Source organism: Eubalaena glacialis, chromosome 11 (assembly GCF_028564815.1).
Source record: "Eubalaena glacialis isolate mEubGla1 chromosome 11, mEubGla1.1.hap2.+ XY, whole genome shotgun sequence".
Taxonomy (NCBI): domain Eukaryota; kingdom Metazoa; phylum Chordata; class Mammalia; order Artiodactyla; family Balaenidae; genus Eubalaena; species Eubalaena glacialis.
The window spans coordinates 529,598-546,304 of NC_083726.1; the positions used below are offsets into that span (position 1 = coordinate 529,598).

Genomic DNA, 16,707 nt, shown 5'->3' on the forward strand with positions numbered 1-16,707 from the left:
CAGACGGGTGCAGCGAGGAGGAGCCTTCAGAGCACAGGGGCCCAGGGGGACCTACAAAACCAACCCTCTCTGCTTCCGGCTTGGTAGGCAGCCTGAGTTTGGGAGACAGAATCAACTTCTTTACTGGGAGAGGGGGATGGAGCCAAGACAGGGGCCGGGGAACCCCGTACTGGGGGGGTGGATGGGTCAGCCCCAGGGTGAGGGCGTCCTGGGGGGCGGGGAGTTGGAAGTGGGCGGGACTGGTGGACAGTGGTTTGCGGTTGGGGGTAGCAGTCGACAAGCTCAGGCTGCCAGGACGGGCCAGCGCCCTGGGGGCGCGGTCGTGAGGAGGAGGCGCGAGCCCCACGGCGCCCCGCTGACACAGCCTCCACTCGGGTCCGCGTAGTTCATCCCGAGTGCGGAGTGCGGAGGCGGGCCGGGGTCTCGGGCGCCGCGTCTGGGTCTAGGCTGGGACAGAGCTGCGGGGCGGCGCTCCCCTCCCCCAGCCTTCGGCCTCCCCGGCGGCAGCCGCCGCCTCTTGTTTCCGCAGGGGCCGAAGGGCGGAAGGGGCGTCACGTGCGCGCGGCCCGGGGGCCGGTTGGTCCGCCCGCAGGGGAGGGGCCGCGCGCTACCCGGGCGGGGGCTGGGCTCGGGCCGGGGTCGGCGGCTCCGTAGAGCCCGGACGCGAAAGCCGGCAGCAGGGTGCCCCGGCGGCGGCGCGGAGCCGGCTCTGCCCGCGCGGTGGCCCGGGGTGCGCGCCAGGTCGTCTCACGGATCCCGGGTCCCCGGCCCTCGAGGCGAAGCGTCCGCGGGGTCCGCGGCGGGGGCGGTGCCCGGCCAGCCATGAGCTCTCCGCCGCCCGCCCGCAAGGGCTTTTACCGCCAGGAGGTGACCAAGACGGCCTGGGAGGTGCGCGCCGTGTACCAGGACCTGCAGCCCGTGGGCTCGGGCGCCTATGGCGCCGTGTGGTGAGCACAGGCCGGGCGGGGTGGCCGGGGGTGGGGTGGCCCGGGCCTCCCGCTAAGCGGTGCGCCCCGCAGCTCGGCGGTGGACAGCCGCACGGGCGCCAAGGTGGCCATAAAGAAGCTGTACCGGCCGTTCCAGTCCGAGCTGTTCGCCAAGCGCGCCTACCGCGAGCTGCGCCTGCTCAAGCACATGCGCCATGAGAACGTGAGTCGCGCAGCCCCCAGCTCCGGGCCCGGCGTCCATCACCTCACCTCTGCTCATCTCCCTCCTCCCCCCAAATCCTGCCCCGAAGACCCGGTCCCTCCTACCCAGCCCCTGGGCTGCTCCCCTGGGTGGCGGGGCGGGCGGAGGCGAGGGGTCAGGCAGTGTCCCCGGGGGTGGGGGTCACAGTGGTGAGGGCCGAGCCCCGCCTCGTCCTAAGAGAGCTGCTTCCCCGGGGTCTAGTCCGCTCCGCCTGGGCCAGTCCCGGGAAGGACTTAGCTCTTTGGCGTCTTCCCGGAGCCGCATCTGGCTCCTCGGCCCAGGGTCTGGTCAGGGGACGGCCACTTGCCCAGGCCGAGGGGATCCTCCAGGTCTCACTCCAAACCCTGCCTCCAGCCAGGAGCCCCGAGGTGAGAGAGGACCTCAGGTGGGAGGAGCGGTTTTCCTGGAAGCGGCACATAGCCTCTCCCGGGCATCCCCCTGCCGCCCCACCCGGTCCCCCTCCTCCAGCCCCTCTCCTGACCCCACTCCGCCTCCTGAGCCTCAGCAACCCCTCAGCGGCCGGGTGCCGCCGCCTCCCTCCAGCGCTGCCTTTCATAAACCCCTTTTTCTGGAGGAAGTAGGCTCTGAGAGGCTGAGGTCCCAGTCCTGCCCCTTCTGTGCCCGCTTCAGGCCTCCTCCCCCTCCCCCCAGTCCAGGCCGCCCTCTGCGCTGCGGAGGCCCAGAAGCCTCCACCAACCTGGTGGACCCCCGTTTAACTTCCGGGATTCTTGCTAAATCCTCCTCCCGATGCCCGGGCATCACCTGCCTCCAGGCTCCTCTCTGGACGTCCCACTGTTCCCTCCTCCCGCCCACCCACGTGTCTGGCCCTGGTGGCTGCGTTGGTCATCTAGCTGTCCCTCCACCTAGTGTCCACTCTCACCTCACTCCGGTTTGTCCCCGTATAGCAGCCAGGGGACACATTCAGCATCACACCTATTTAAACTCTTCCGCTGTGGCTCCTAGGATTAAAGCAAGCCTTCACCTGGTGTCGAGGGCGTGCTTGGGTTTTCTTCGGCTTCTCTTTGGCTGGTCCCTGGCCTGGTTCTCGGCCACCTGGCCTCTCTCCCCGTATTCCTCAAGTGCTCCGAGCGTTCTGCCTCCTGCCCAGCCACCATTCGCATGGCCTCTGCCAGGTGTCCCCCTGCCAGCACATCCACCTGTCTCTCCAGCCACTCTGATGTGCAGGCCTCCTGGGGTCCCTGGAGGCCCTGTCACCAGAAGCCCCAGGTGCCAGTTGTCACATTACCTGTCTGCTGTCCATCACCCCCGACCAGAGGGCTGCGGGGCCGGGTCTGGCTGTCGGTTTGGTCATAGTGCTGCCTGCCTGGACCTCTCTGGCAGAGGCATGGCCCCTGGAAGGGCCTGCTAGATACTGGCTGTCCCCACACTGTTCCTGGGTCTTCAGTGGGGATAGGAAGAGTGGGAGGAAGGGCCAAGGGGCTGGAGCTCCTTGGATGGCTGGGAGCTGACCCAGACTTGGGGCTGCCCCTCCCCCAAAGGATCCCGGCTGTCACCATCCAAAAATAGCCCTTGTTTATGGGCATGTGTGCCAGGGCAGGGTTGAGCTGCCAGTGGGCAGAGCTGGGCCCTGTGGGCAGCGGGGGGAGACCAGGACAGCTGCAGGGGCCTTTCCTGCCCAGAGCAGGGTGTGCTCTCCGCTGTATCTGTGTCCCCAGCCCACCTGGTGCTCTGGCCTCCTCCCCAGGTAATTGGGCTGCTGGATGTGTTCACACCCAATGAGACCCTGGATGATTTCACAGACTTGTGAGTGCCGGCCTGGGGCTGGCCGGGCAGAGCAGGTGGTGTCGGGTGGCTCTTGGGTGTCCGCTTCAGGTGTGGGGTTGGCAGGTGGGCCGCTTGAGGCAGGCCTTGCCTTGCAGCCTGGATGGGGGTCAGGTGCACACTGCCCACCCGCTCACCACACCACCGTCCACCCCCTGCCGCATGCCCCGGGGACCCACGGTGCTGGTACCACTGGGTGGATCTGGGCCTCCTCCTCCAGTGCTGGAGGTGTGAGCCTTGTACCTGAGTGTTTGTTAGTGGGTCCCGTGCTCTGGAACCCTGGCGCTAAGCGTGTGGCCTGTAACTGGAGCTGCTGACCTTTGCCGGCGGGCAGGGGGGACCCAGTGCTGCCCTGCGCCTGCCCGGGTGGCCACCCCTGGCCTCACACTGCTGTTGGCCAAGAGCCAGGGGCCTGGCCCGGGAAGGGTGGGGCAGGACAGGCTCCTAGTTGCCTGACCTGGCAGAGGTCAAGGACTCATGCTGGCAGGGTGTCCTGGCAGGGTGCTAAGCATCTCTCCCTGTGTCTCCGTCCACCTGCCCAGCCTGCCCCTCTGACCCAGATGTCCTGCTGTCACACCCCTGCCCGCAGGCATTTCCCTCCTTTCTCTCGCCCCCTTCCCTGCCTATGAGCCTTGGTCTCCCAGCCCCTAGGCCACCCTTCAGGAGTCCCCAAAGCGCAGTCCCGACCTGCCTGGCATCGCAGGGCCCGGTGGGTGGTTGGAGGGTAGAGCCCAGTGCAGTGCTGTGGGAGGTGGGGACCGGGTGCTGCGGGGTGACAGGGTCTTCCAGGGCCTGAGCCCAGGCCCACGGGCGTGACCCCGGCTGTCTGGCCCCTCCCTGACCCCACAGTTACCTGGTGATGCCGTTCATGGGCACCGACCTGGGGAAGCTCATGAAGCACGAGAAGCTGAGTGAGGACCGAATCCAGTTCCTCGTCTACCAGATGCTCAAGGGGCTGAAGGTGGGGACATGGGGGGGCCGCCAGAGTGGGTGGGGTCCCCCTAGGCGGGGCCGGGGCTCTGACGTTCCTGCGAACTGACTGCTGCTGACCTCTCTGTGTCCCCACAGTACATCCATGCTGCTGGCATCATCCACAGGGTGAGTCCTGGCCAAGGTGGGCGCTTCCCCTGGCTGTGGGCGCGCGAGGGGCTCCACCTTTGGAGCTTGCTGTCTCACCCGCGAGGGGGCACCCTGCCTGCACACAGCCTGGGGGCTGTGCACCTCCACCCTTCCTGGAAGGGCTGCGGGGTGGCCCGGCCTAGCCCGATGCTCCCACATTCAGTAGCTGCCCGGGCCCGGGCCCTTGCGCCCTGGCGGGCGGGGCTGCACGGCCACCTTTCTTCTGTCCCCAGGACCTGAAGCCCGGCAACCTGGCCGTGAACGAGGACTGTGAGCTGAAGGTGTGTGCGGGGTTGGGGGCTCGGGGCCCCCCCCACACCTGCCCATCGGCCCGCCGGCCCCTTGGCCCTCAGGCCTGGAGGTGGACTGGCCCAGGCCCAGGCGGAGGGACAGACCACAGCCATCCAGGCAGTGGCCGAGCAGCTGATGGGCAGATGGGCCCTGGGGAGGCACTGGGTGGGGTGGTATGGGGCACACTCCCATACCTGCTTGAGGGGAAGGGCGGGCGGTGTCCCCAGCTCCCCGTGCCTGAGCCAGGGCAGGGCTGAGCAGGCCTTCCCAAAATCGCTGGCTAGGGCCCGGCGGTTTGCAGGGAGTGGAGGAGCAGGGGCAGGAGAGCCCTCCGGGGTGCCTGTTCTAAGGGTCGGGGGCAGGCATGGTCAGTTGGGCTGGGTGCACTGGCTGTGGGGAGGAACCCGCAGGGAGGCTTAGGGGTACCTGGCTGCGACCTCGGGCCCCAGAGGGTTGGCAGGAGGCCCCGGTGTGCCCAGTCCCCTTGGGGTCTTCTGGACCACGGCTGGCCCACCCACTCCCCAGGGACTGCTTTGCCCCACCTTCTGATTCTGGCTGTAGATCCTGGACTTCGGCCTGGCCCGGCAGGCAGATAGCGAGATGACTGGCTACGTGGTGACCCGGTGGTACCGGGCGCCTGAGGTCATCTTGAATTGGATGCACTACACACAGACGGGTGAGGAGCTGCCCGGAGACGCGGCCCCGCGGCGCCGGCTTCCTCGCCCGCCCCTGCCCGAGCTGCTCTGCCGGGAGGCTGCTGAGCTGGGCCGGGGCTGGGCAGGGCGTGGTAGGCTCGATGGCTCCTGGGCCCATGCCCCCCTCCACCGCCCCCACTCCCGCGTCTGTGTGTGCCCCCCTCCCCAGCCCACAGGGCCCTGATGGAGGGGCTTCTGTCTCAGTGGACATCTGGTCAGTGGGCTGCATCATGGCTGAGATGATCACAGGGAAGACGCTCTTCAAAGGCAGCGACCGTATCCTACACCTGGAGCCGGGTGCGGGGGAGGCTTAGCCTACACCTGCGGGGAGCAGGCCAGGCACACTGCCCAGGCTGGGTGGGTAGGTGAGCTCTGCTCTCTGGCCCCGCACTGTGCTCCTGACCTCAGCCAAGACCTAGACCAGCTGAAGGAGATCATGAAGGTGACGGGGACGCCTCCCCCTGAGTTCGTGCAGAGGCTGCAGAGTGCCGAGGTCAGTCGGGAGCCGGGCGTGAGCTGGAGGCCTGGGTCTGGGCCTGGGGGCCGGCGCCTCACCCTTTCTTCCCACACAGGCTCAGAACTACATGAAGGGCCTCCCCGAGCTAGAGAAAAAGGATTTTGCCTCCATCCTGACCAACGCGAGCCCTCTGGGTAGGGTGGGACTGCGGTGGGCATGGGGTCAGTGACATGGGTACTGGGGCCTGGGACCCTCCCCTCGGCCTGGCCTGATCCGCCCTTCCCCCAGCCGTGAACCTCCTGGAGAAAATGCTGGTGCTGGATGCGGAGCGGCGGGTGACGGCGGCCAAGGCGCTGACCCACCCCTACTTCGAGTCGCTGCACGACACAGAGGACGAGCCCAAGGCCCAAAAGTATGATGAATCCTTTGATGACGTGGACCGCATGCTGGACGAGTGGAAGCGTGAGTGGGGGCTCTGGGCAGGGCCTGTGGCTGGACCCCACCAGCCCCGTGCAGGTGGCCAGGGCTCAGAGTCCTGGGTCCCCCCACCCTGGGATGCAGGTTAGGTGAGGAACACAGTGGAGATCGGGGCAGCTGGGCTTCCGGGCCAAGGCCACCTGAGCACTAGGCCTCTCCCGGCCCCCAGGCCTGCCAGCGTGCCTCCCCACGTCTAGGCCAGAGGCCGGGCTACCCCGGAGGCCCTCAGCACCCACTCCCCCAGGCCTCTGCTCATACCTCTTGAATCTTCTGGCCTGTGTGCACCCCTCCTACCTAGACAGCTGCACACCCCTCTCGTCCTGCCAGCAGGATCAGGTCCACTCCAGGCAGCCCACAGCACCTCCCCTTTCCTCACTACCCCTCGCCCGTCCCCTCTAGCCCCACTGAGCACTTCAGACCTCCCTTTACCTGTGCTCTGCATCTCCAGGCTTTGCATTGGCCTGGAGACCGAGGGCCCCTCTCTTCATCTCTGAGGGCTCCCGGCACCTGCTCAGCCTGAGGCTGGGCTGGGACGCCTGCCCAGTCCCCGGGCCTCCCTCTGCTGGGGCCCTGACGCCCCATGCTGGAACGGGCCTTGTCTAGCTCCACTCCGGCACGGCAGGCATCTTCTCTCGGTGGCTGCGGGACCCACCTGGGGGAGCAGGGACGTCTGAGGGCAGCAGTTAGCGCCGACGGAGCTGTGGCACTGGTCGCCACTGTCCTAGACCCCGTCCTGGCTGTGCCGCAGACCTGGGGCCACGGTCCTGGATGTGGGGGGTGGGGTGGGGCTGGACGCGTTGTGCTTCTCAAACCACATCTTCAGGGTCATCGGGGACCCCCGGCAGGGGCTCTGCCCTTATCTGTGCTGTGTTTTGTGCTTGTAAGTTCTCTGTTGCTAGAAAGATAACAAGAAAACCGAAAACCATGGGCCACAGGATCCTCTTTGCGGTCTCCGCCACAAACTGTAGTGAGAGCTTTTGCTTTTACTACAGACCATGGTGGACACGTGGTCTGTTTGTGGTTGAGCCCCTGGTCAGGAATGCAAACTCATCACCTCCTGTTTCCCTGGGAAAAGCCAGCTTTATAGCAAGGACCTCTCCACACAAACCTTCCCTGTGTGGATGGGCCCCTGCACCAGGGTTAGACGAGGGCCTGGGAGGCACCCCACGGGGTAGGAATACAACTGCCGTGTGCTGGGCAAACCACACAGACCACCTGCTCTAAAGGCACAGTCCTTCCTGAACTGGGCTTGTGGAGTACCAGTGGTCCCCCAAACGGGCGTTCCTGTGGCCAGGTGAGCGTGGGCACCCTGGGGTAGGTGGCGCGGAAATGTCCTTTTTCTGGCTGCTCAGAGGGGAGGCGGAGCAGCACCCCCCTTCCTTTGGGACGGCTTGCTCTGGGCATGGTGCAGGGAACATGAGCACTGGTGAGGAAGCTGGATGCTGCAGGTGGTTGGTGGGAATTCCACACTCGTTTATAAATTTATTTATTTATTTATTTATTTCTGGCTGCATTGGGTCTTCGTTGTTGGGTCTTAGTTGCTGCGCGTGGGCTTTCTCTAGTTGCGGCGAGTGGGGGCTACTCTTCGTTGCAGTGCGAGGGCTTCTCATTGCAGAGCTTGGGCTCTAGGCGCGCGGGCTTCAGTAGTTGTGGCACGTGGGCTCAGTAGTTGTGGCTCGCGGGCTCTAGAGCGCAGGCTCAATAGTTGTGGCGCATGGGCTTAGTTGCTCCGCAGCATGTGGGATCTTCCGGACCAGCGGTCAAACCCATGTCCCCTGCGTTGGCAGGCGGATTCTCAACCACTGCGCCACCAGGGAAGTCCCCACACTCGTTTAAACCTTTATAGATGTTCTGGATCCAGAAGCTGGGGTGTGCCCTGGTGGGACCCTGAGCAACTCCACTCAAGTGAACACATTGGTTTACATTCCTCAGATGTCCTCTGTTCACTGAGGCATGCTGTGGAGCCAAGGCCACCCTAGGGGCCGTGGGTGTGGGTTACAGGAGCCCTGTCAGGGTGGACAGTCCCTGTGGATGGACACAGGTGGACTTGCACATGTGGGACAAAGGAGCCCACCTGGTGCCTGAACCCCAGCGGTGATCTCTGACCCTGTCATTTTGGGGGGCGGGCGGGCCCCCTAGTTCAGTGACTAACAGCCTGTGCTCTGGGCCTCCTCTCTCCACCCCCACCCCAAGTGGAATCTCATGGGACTTATCGCTGGTCCCCACGACCACCAATGAGCTGGGCCCAGTGCTTCGTCTTGGTCACTGGCGTCCATCCTTGGTGCGCACTGTGGAGCTGTCTTAACAGGTGATGGGCCCCTTCTCCCATGACTCTGTCTCTCTCACCCTGCCCCAGGTGTCACATATAGAGAGGTGCTCAGCTTCAAGCCTCCCCGACAGCTGGGGGCCAAGGTCTCCAAGGAGACGGCCCTGTGAATACCCCTGGGCCCTGGGCCTGGAAGGGAGATCCTGTTTGCCACTGGGACCTTGGCTGGGGCTTGCATCCCAGGAGTCCCCTTGTTCCATGGAGCCTCTTCTGGAAGCCTGTTCCCCTGCTCTCAGACCCCACCTCAGCCTAACCTTGGAGGAGCATCTGGACTTTCTGGACAGGACGCCCCCCTGACCTGGGGCTGGGCTCTGACCCCCTGAGCAGTGGTCCCCTCCCCCAGGGTGCAGCAGAAGCCTCAGAACCTGTGGGGTGGGATGGGGTTTGGGGTCAAAGCCTAGTCTCTGACCCTGCCTGCTCTGGACTGTGCTGGAAAGGAAGGACGGCAGGGTGCAGAGCACTGACTCGGGGACACGTCTCCTGGGGGCGTTGGTGTGGACGCTCCTGCACCACCCCCTTAAATGTACATTGGCCACGTGGTGTGGCCACACGGCTGGAGGAAATAAACCCTTTTGTAGCTCCCACTCGGCTTCACTTCCTGATTCCTGGGCTGGATCTCCACCTTTAGGCTTTTGTATGGAGTAAGGGGGCTGGCCTGGGAGACTCGGCCCTGTCTTGAGCCACTGGGCCTGGGCACCTCCTCCCTCCCAGGTCACAAAGCTGGTGCCCACCTACCCCCCACCCCCTGTTCTGTGCCAGTGAGCCCCAAGTCTGGAGCCCCCCACATTAGGGCTTGGCCCTGCCCCTCTTGTGGGGTGGCCTTCCTCTAAGCTAAGACCCTGGACCTAGACCCAGGGCAGGGCCTGATGGGGGTGAGGGGGTTAGGGTCCAACTTGGGTCTCAGTCCCAGGTGTTTGGGCTCCCTGCACTCTCCAAGGCCAGGTTCTTGGGGAGGTGGGGTCACGCTAGACACCTCGAGGCACCTCAGGTGTCTCTGAGACGCCTGTGCCTTAGCATAAGGGTGGTTTCTGTGCTCTTTTTCCTGCCCCTCCGCCATTGGCGAGCCCGCGGAGCCCTCTGCCGGCCATTCGACATCTCCGAGGACTGGCAGCTGGGTCAGGGGCCACTCTAGGGCTCCTGCGCCCGCCCTGGCTCCTCCCACCTGTCCCCCGGCGGGCGCGCCCAAAGCGGGGCCAGGCCGTCACCCTTCTCCCGGCCTGGGGCTCAGATGGACGCGCCCAGTTGGTCCAGCCGAATACGGTCAGAAGAGGTGCCAGAGTGGATACATGCCTTCTCTGCCCAGGGGCCCTCCCGCGCCTCTGACGGAGCCCCGCCCAAGCCCTCCGCTCTCAGCGATCCAGGCGGGGCGGTCTGGCGCAGGCCCCGCCTTCGCGGCCACGTGCCCAGGACGGCCAATCAGCACGCCGTTTTCCAGCCGCCGTGATTGGCTCAGGGGCGGGCACGTCTTCCCAGAGCCCTGCAGGCCGCCGGCTACCCGCGCCAGCAGGTAGTTTGGCCAGGACGGTGGCGATCCACGTGGGGCTGCTTGCCGCGGGCAGCGGGGCCCTGTCAGGGCCTCCCTCGCATCCATCCCACCTTGGTGATCGCCCCCGAACGGCCGGGGCGACCAGAGAACGGGACTGGGGCACGCCCGCCCCAGGGCCCCACCTCCTAGATTTCAGGGCCCCTGCTCACTTCCCGCCTCCAAGAGACCCGCCTCCAGGGCTCCGCCTACAAGACCCGGGACCCCACCCGCGGCGGCCCCGCCTCCAAGATGCCCGCCTTCCCAGACGCCCCCCCAGGAACCGCCCCCCCATCCAAGCCCTGCCTCAAAAAGGTCCGCCCGGGCCCCGCCTCCAAGACCAGATCCCGCCCATGTCCCCGTCCCCAAAGACCCGCGGGGTCTTCAGTCCCCAGAACCTCTCCGTTTGAGGCCGGGGGCTCCCTGTTTCCTCCCCTCTTTGGCTATCTTGTTCTTGGCTGGGCCCGCGCCTCTTCCTTTACTGGCCTCATTCGTTCACTCACTCATTCATCCCTCGCCCAGACACTCCCTCTGTTGGCCTCCGCCCTGCCTCCCCCGACGCTGCGTCCCTCCTGTCCAGCTTCTCTGCCACAACCCTGACCCTCCGACTCTTCCGCTCTTCGGTCAGGGGCCTTCCTGGAGCTTAAATCGGATACTGTCACTCCCTTCTTGAGCCTTGGGGGCAGCGCTGCGCTGCGGCCCAGCCCGGGCTAAGCCAGGACCACCGTCCCCGGTCGAGGCTCTCTCCTCCTTGTGGCCTTGCCCCTGAGGACCCTTGGCCTCGCGCTCCTTCCCGCGTAGCTCCTCCCTGAGCCCTTGCTGGGGGGCCTCGGTCAGCGCTGGGCGCGATGGGCTACTGACGCGTCTGACCCGTGGCCTGCGGGGTCAGGGTGGGCCTGGGGGAGGCTTTGGGCGGAGGGGCACGGACCCGCGTGGCTCGGCTCATGGCACGCAGGTGGGGCCGCCGTGACGGTCCGCAGGAGCCTGGGCACACTGGCCCTCCGTCCTCGCACCCGTCCCCTCCGACTTACGCAGGGGCGCCGAGGCCGGCGACCCTCTCCCAGCTCCGGCGAGAGTAGGAGGTGGAGCCGCAGCTGGAGGGAAGGGCGGCGTGGGCAGAGCCCCGAGGGGCCCAGTCTTCGGCCCGCCCCGCTGCATCGGGGCGGGGTTTGGGGCAGCCGGAGGCGGGTCCATGCCAGGTCCGAGTTGGAGGAAGCCGGAAGCCAAGCCCCGCGAGCCACCCTATCGACCCCTGCCCAGCTCTGGCGCCAGCCGGGCCTGGGGCCTCCTTCCTGTCCGGGCTCCGCGCCCGCGCCCCCGGCTGTGCTCCAGGCGTTGGGCTGCTCCCTGGGGCTGCCAAGGGGGGCGGGCAGTGCACTCACCTGCCTGTGAGTGGTAGTGTTTGGGTCCTGCCCACCCTGAGTGGCCCAGGACCCACGGTGAGGCCATGGGGACCGCACTTGTGTACCACGAGGACATGACAGCTGCCCGGCTGCTCTGGGACGAGTAAGTGGGACCTGGCAGAGGCAGAGGCGGGGGATGAGGAGGGGCTCTGGACTCTGAGCTCTCTGTCCATTCAGCCCCGAGTGCGAGATCGAGTGCCCGGAGCGCCTGACCACAGCCCTGGAGCGCCTGCAGCAGCGTGGCCTGGAGCAAAGGTGTCTGCGGCTGGCAGCCCGGGAGGCCTCGGAGGCCGAACTGGGCCTGGTGCACAGGTCAGACTTGGGGCGGGCCTCCTGCGCCTGAAGCCGCGGTCCAGGACCTGGGCCTGCCCCAGCCTGCTGGTGCCTGGCAAACGAGCCTCCCCACCAAGCCTCAGTTTCACCGTTGGATGGGTGGGTGAGGGAGCAATGAGGGGGGGCGGTCCCACTGGGGGTCCAGGCCCTGTTTCTCCTCCACCTGCTCCTCCAGGTGACCCTGCCTTGCCTGCCTGCCCCTTTGCAGCCCGGAGTATGTGGCCCTGTTGCAGGGGACCCAGGCCTTGGGCACCGAGGAGCTCCAGACCCTGTCTGGACAGTACGATGCCGTCTACTTCCACCCGGTGCGTGCCCTGGGGACACAGCCACCCACCCAGTCACACATCCGGGTACTCGTGCCTGTTCACGGGCAATGTTCCTGTGTGCCAGTGCCCTGCCGGCTGCTGCTGCAGGCACCCGGGACTGGCCTGGCCAGTTCTGCTCAGTGCTTGGTGCCCTGCAGCCTGGCACAGGACTTGGTAGAGCCTGTGAGAGGTAGTGGGCAGGGGGCTTACCTGCACCCCTGCCCTGGCAGAGTACCTTCCACTGTGCCCGGCTGGCCGCGGGGGCGGCGCTGCAGCTGGTGGATGCAGTGCTGGCGGGAGCTGTGCGCAACGGGCTCGCCCTGGTGAGGTGAGAGCTGCCCCCTCCCCTGGCCGCCCCGACCTGTGGGTGGCCCTGTGAGGACACAGGATGACCCCGACACGCCCCACACCCCACTCCCACCCCCAGGCCTCCTGGGCACCATAGCCAGAGGGCTGCCGCCAATGGATTCTGCGTGTTCAACAACGTGGCCATAGCAGCCAAACATGCCCAGCGGCAGCACGGGCTGCACAGGTTTGTGCCAGTCTGGCTGCAGGGTGAGGCCCAGGCCAGAGGGAAAGGGGGTGGAGGGGGCCTTTGAGGGACCCTACCCAGCTCCTTCCCATCCTGGGCCTGGCTCCTGGCCTGGAGGTGGGAGGCCCTGCCCTCAGTGACCCCAGAGCTGTCTGTCCCCAGGATCCTCATCGTTGACTGGGATGTCCACCATGGCCAGGGCATCCAGTATATCTTTGAGGATGACCCCAGGTAAGCTGGGGGTGGGGACAAGACCCTCCCCTGCGACCCTACTTTTCAGGACGAGCACAGCCCGGCCTGGGAAAATCTGAGGGAGCAGACGTGGCTGTGTGCTCGGTGGGGTGGGGTTAGGCTTCTGCAAGGAGCCCTGGGGCTGAGGGGCCTGCCCTCTGGCCCCGGCTGACTGTCGCAGTGTCCTTTATTTCTCCTGGCACCGCTATGAGCACGGGCGCTTCTGGCCCTATCTCCGAGAGTCAGATGCAGACGCTGTTGGGCAGGGCCCGGGCCTTGGCTTCACTGTCAACCTGCCCTGGAACCAGGTGCTTGCCCCTCACCCCGGGCCCCCCACCCAGAGCCCCTCCCCCAGCCCACATTCCCCCCTCCCCCGAGTGCAAGCCCAGGGCGTCGTGCCAGGATCACCCCCAGAGCCCGGGCCCCAGGGGTGAGGACCCTGCCGTCCTCCTAGGCAGGGCCAGCACTGATGCCCCTTGGCCACAGGTCGGGATGGGAAATGCTGACTACGTGGCCGCCTTCCTGCATGTGCTGCTGCCCGTGGCCTTTGAGGTGACCGTGTGGGGGGTGGAGGCGGTCTCAGTGGCAGGGGGGTGGGGGCGATGCGGTGCCCAGAGTGGAACAGAGCCCCTGGGGTGAGGAGGGTCTCTCTGGAGGGGCCTCCCCTCCGCCTCAGCTCCAGCTTCTTTTCTGCCTCTCCCCACCGGGCCCTGCCTGCAGTTCGACCCTGAGCTGGTCCTAGTCTCCGCGGGATTTGACTCAGCCATCGGGGATCCCGAGGTGAGGGCCTGGCCTGGCTGGGGCGGGCTTCTGGAGTCCTGGGGCCAGGTCCTCATCACACCTGGCTCTGGTTGCAGGGGCAGATGCAGGCCACGCCAGAGTGCTTTGCCCACCTCACACAGCTGCTGCAGGTGCTGGCTGGTGGCCGAGTCTGCGCTGTGCTGGAGGTGATTGTGGCGAGCTGGGAGGGTGCATGGGCTGGAGGCTGAGAGGTGGTTGGAGGGGTCCTGCCTCGTGGGGCAGGGCGTCCTGCCTGGGACCCTGACACCCTTGCCCTTCGTGTCTCTGCCCCCTCCTCATCCCAGGGTGGCTACCACCTGGAGTCACTCTCGCAGTCCGTGTGCATGATGGTGCAAGCGCTGCTGGGCGACCCTGCCCCGCCCCTGTTGGGGCCCATGGTGCCGCATGCCAGGTGCGAGGGGCAGGACGGAGGAGGGTGGGAAGGGCCAGGGGTGGGAGGCCAGGCCTCACTGATCCTGCTTCTCCTCGCAGCGCCCTGGAGTCCATCCAGAGTGTCCGGGTAGCCCAGGCCCCTCACTGGATGAGCCTCCAGCAGCAAGGTCAGCGTGGCCTGGGTCGGGATGGTGCCTCAGGCTCTCATGCAGTGGCTGTGACACTGAACCGACCCCTAGGTGTGGCCCCTGTACTGAGTCCCAGCCCCCGCTTCCCAGAGGGGAGGCCCTCGCCTCTGCTGCTGCCCGGGGGACCTGAATTCAAGGCAGCAGCGACCCAGGACGTGGCTGCCCTGAGCTCCCTCCTGGACCAGATGCGCCTCAATCCCACGCCCCCTGTACGCACAGCTGTTGCCTTGACTGCGCCAGATGCTGCTCTGGCCCTGCCCTCTGACGTCCTCTGTGAGGAGGGGTCAGCCCCACAGGAGGAGACGCAGGCCTGGGCCAGGTGGGCAGGGTGGGCCTGGGGAGAAGCCCGGGACCATGTCTGCACACGTGCCTATGTGACTCATCTGTGGTCTGTGTGTCATTTTGTGTCCTCGTGTCCTTCTGGTTTGTCCACCACAGGCCACATGAGGCCCTGGCCCAGGACAGGGCCCTCACTGCACTCGGGAAGGTCCTGTACCTCTTGGACAGGATCCTGGATGGGCAGGTAGGGGCACTGGGGAGGGGCTGGGGGGTGGCCATGGAGTCAGGGGCAGGGCCCAGGACCTGCCTGCGACAGGTGGCCTGTCCAGGGGAGGGCTGGGTGGTACAGAACCATGTGGACATGAGCATTGCCTTGTGTCTTGTGCCCAGGACCCTTCCCAAAACAGCCCCCAGGGACAGGGTTCAGGAACACCCCCCCTCAGTTCCCTCAACGAAATGCTCTTTGGCAGAGAAGTGAAGGGGATGATTTATAGTTTTATGCATCTTATTTTCAGAAATGGAGCAATTTGACCTCAGAGTGCACAGGTGACAGCCATGTAGACACGGGCCAAAAGAAGGGACAGATGGGTCTGTTTATGTGGTTTGGGAGTTACCCTCTACACCTGTTATCCACTCCACAGGTGAGCAGTGGCATTGCAGTCACCCCAGCCTCTGCTGCAGCTGCCACCCTGGATGTGGCCATTCGGTGTGGCCTGTCCCACGGAGCCCAGAGGTAAGCCTCACATGGCTGGTCTGAGGCTACGAGGCAGGGCCCATGGGCACTCCCTGCCCTGGCTGGCCACGTGGCAATGGCTCTGGGAATGGGCTCCAGGCGGGGTGAGTGCAGCTTATCCAGGAGCCAACTCTTCCTCCAGGCTGCTTTGTCTGGCTGTGGGACAGCTGGATCGGCCCCCAGATCTCACGGATGATGGGTATGACTCTCAGGTCATGTGTATGTCCGGTTCTGCAAGTAGGTGGGTGGGCACATCACCCTGGATCCCCAGGGGTGACAGGTGGGTGGGGCGTTCCACAGCTGGAGTTTGGCAGAAGGGCCCCTGGGAGCAATGCCAGGAGGGTCTCCAGCACAGAGGGTCAGCAGTCTTAGCATCCCTGCCCCCTGAGCTGTCCTTCTTCTGTCCGGGCTCTGGACAGTGGGCGGCATCTCACACACAAGCTCATGTATCCATATGCTTGCTCTCCCCTGGAAGGAGGAATCTATGGCTGAATATTGGGGGCAAGGAGGCAGCTGCCCTGTCCATGTTCCACGTCTCTGTGCCACTGCCAGGGGTGAGTGGTGGTGTCACAGGGCAGGGCAGCTGATGCTCACTGGCATCGGCATGAGGGCCAGACCCCTGGCCTTCACCTGCCCTTCCTGGCGGGACTGTGGGTGTGTCTGCCCACCTGAGATTGGGAAGTGGGGTGGCCTGAGCCAGCTGGAGGGGTGTTCCCTAGGTGAGGGGTTGGGCTATGCTGCTGTCCCTCCCATAGACGACTGGAGGGTTTCTGAGCTGTGTCCTGGCCCTGGTGCTGCCCCTGGCCTACAGCTTCCAGCCTGACCTGGTGCTGGTGGTGCTGGGGCCCGCCCATGGCCTGCGGGATCCCCAAGCTGCACTCCTGGCTGCGCTGCTTCGGGGCCCAGCAGGGGGCCGAGTCTTGGCCCTTGTGGATGAGGTGAGTTGGGCGGGGTGGACCTGCTGTGGGGTGGGAGGTGAGGCGAAGCCAGCAACTCACTGCTTCCACCTCTGCTGCTGACTCAGGAATCCACACCCCAGCTTGCGGTGGTCCTGGCCAGGGTGTTGCATGGAGAGGCAGCCCCTAGCCTGGGTCCCTTCTCCATGGCCTCCCCAGAGGAAGTGCAGGCCCTGATGCAGCTGAGAGGGCAGCTGGAGCCACGGTGGAAGATGCTGCAGGTGGCCAGTGAGGCTGGGGGGCCAGGCTCAGGCTGAATGCTTGGGGCCTTGGGCGACAGCTGCCTTAGAGCTCTGTGGCGAGACGGGCTCACGTCCTGGGGAGTGGGGTGCTGCCCTGAACCAGCTCATAGCCGCGTCAAGCAGTTGTGCACCTCTTCCCAGCTCCTCCTTGAGTGCTGTGACCTGGTAGCTTGCAATCGGTCAGGGTGGGAGTATTTGCACCCCGGAAAAGACACTACCAACTAGTCCCCCAAGAGCCTGTTGTTAACCATTCACCAGCACACCTCTGCGCAAGGCCTCTTTCCTGAGGGCTAGGCTACGGGGCTGCCCAGGACACTGGCTCAGGGGCTCTGCATTCCCCGCCCCAGCGCAGACTCCCCCCTCCGGCGACCCGCCTCTGCACGGATGGCCCCTCCCTCGCTCCCTCCCCGCCCAATCAGTAAACGTCGGTTAAGCGAAAGTCTGACTCCGTCTCCCTTATTGAGCCCGATTTAGT

General features: G+C 65.8%; 2 protein-coding genes across 6 annotated transcripts; both read left to right on the forward strand.

Moving 5' to 3' along the window:
- The first annotated feature begins 245 nt into the window (after positions 1-245).
- Positions 246-8,917, forward strand: MAPK12 (mitogen-activated protein kinase 12). 2 transcript variants are annotated; one of them, XM_061206315.1, is made up of 12 exons: positions 246-947; positions 1,020-1,149; positions 2,894-2,952; positions 3,820-3,931; positions 4,039-4,068; positions 4,323-4,370; positions 4,942-5,056; positions 5,280-5,351; positions 5,489-5,568; positions 5,648-5,726; positions 5,821-5,994; positions 8,366-8,917. In XM_061206315.1, the coding sequence occupies exons 1-12, from the start codon at positions 823-825 to the stop codon at positions 8,443-8,445; spliced, it is 1,104 nt and encodes a 367-aa protein (XP_061062298.1). In that variant the 5' UTR covers positions 246-822; the 3' UTR covers positions 8,446-8,917. The 2 variants fall into 2 exon arrangements, with proteins under 2 accessions (XP_061062298.1, XP_061062297.1); XM_061206314.1 differs by lacking the exon at positions 8,366-8,917 and having other exon boundaries at positions 5,821-7,510.
- Positions 8,918-10,932: 2,015 nt separating this feature from the next.
- On the forward strand, positions 10,933-16,671 carry HDAC10 (histone deacetylase 10). 4 transcript variants are annotated; one of them, XM_061204225.1, is made up of 19 exons: positions 10,937-11,363; positions 11,438-11,572; positions 11,802-11,898; positions 12,129-12,226; positions 12,326-12,430; positions 12,593-12,661; positions 12,843-12,969; positions 13,148-13,213; positions 13,382-13,441; positions 13,519-13,608; positions 13,747-13,853; positions 13,934-14,001; positions 14,113-14,341; positions 14,461-14,545; positions 14,943-15,034; positions 15,177-15,233; positions 15,510-15,588; positions 15,790-15,972; positions 16,059-16,671. In XM_061204225.1, the coding sequence occupies exons 1-19, from the start codon at positions 11,305-11,307 to the stop codon at positions 16,245-16,247; spliced, it is 1,995 nt and encodes a 664-aa protein (XP_061060208.1). In that variant the 5' UTR covers positions 10,937-11,304; the 3' UTR covers positions 16,248-16,671. The 4 variants fall into 4 exon arrangements, with proteins under 4 accessions (XP_061060210.1, XP_061060208.1, XP_061060207.1 ...); XM_061204224.1 differs by having other exon boundaries at positions 11,006-11,363; positions 14,074-14,341; XM_061204227.1 differs by lacking the exon at positions 16,059-16,671 and having other exon boundaries at positions 10,933-11,363; positions 14,074-14,341; positions 15,846-15,933.
- Positions 16,672-16,707: the final 36 nt, after the last annotated feature.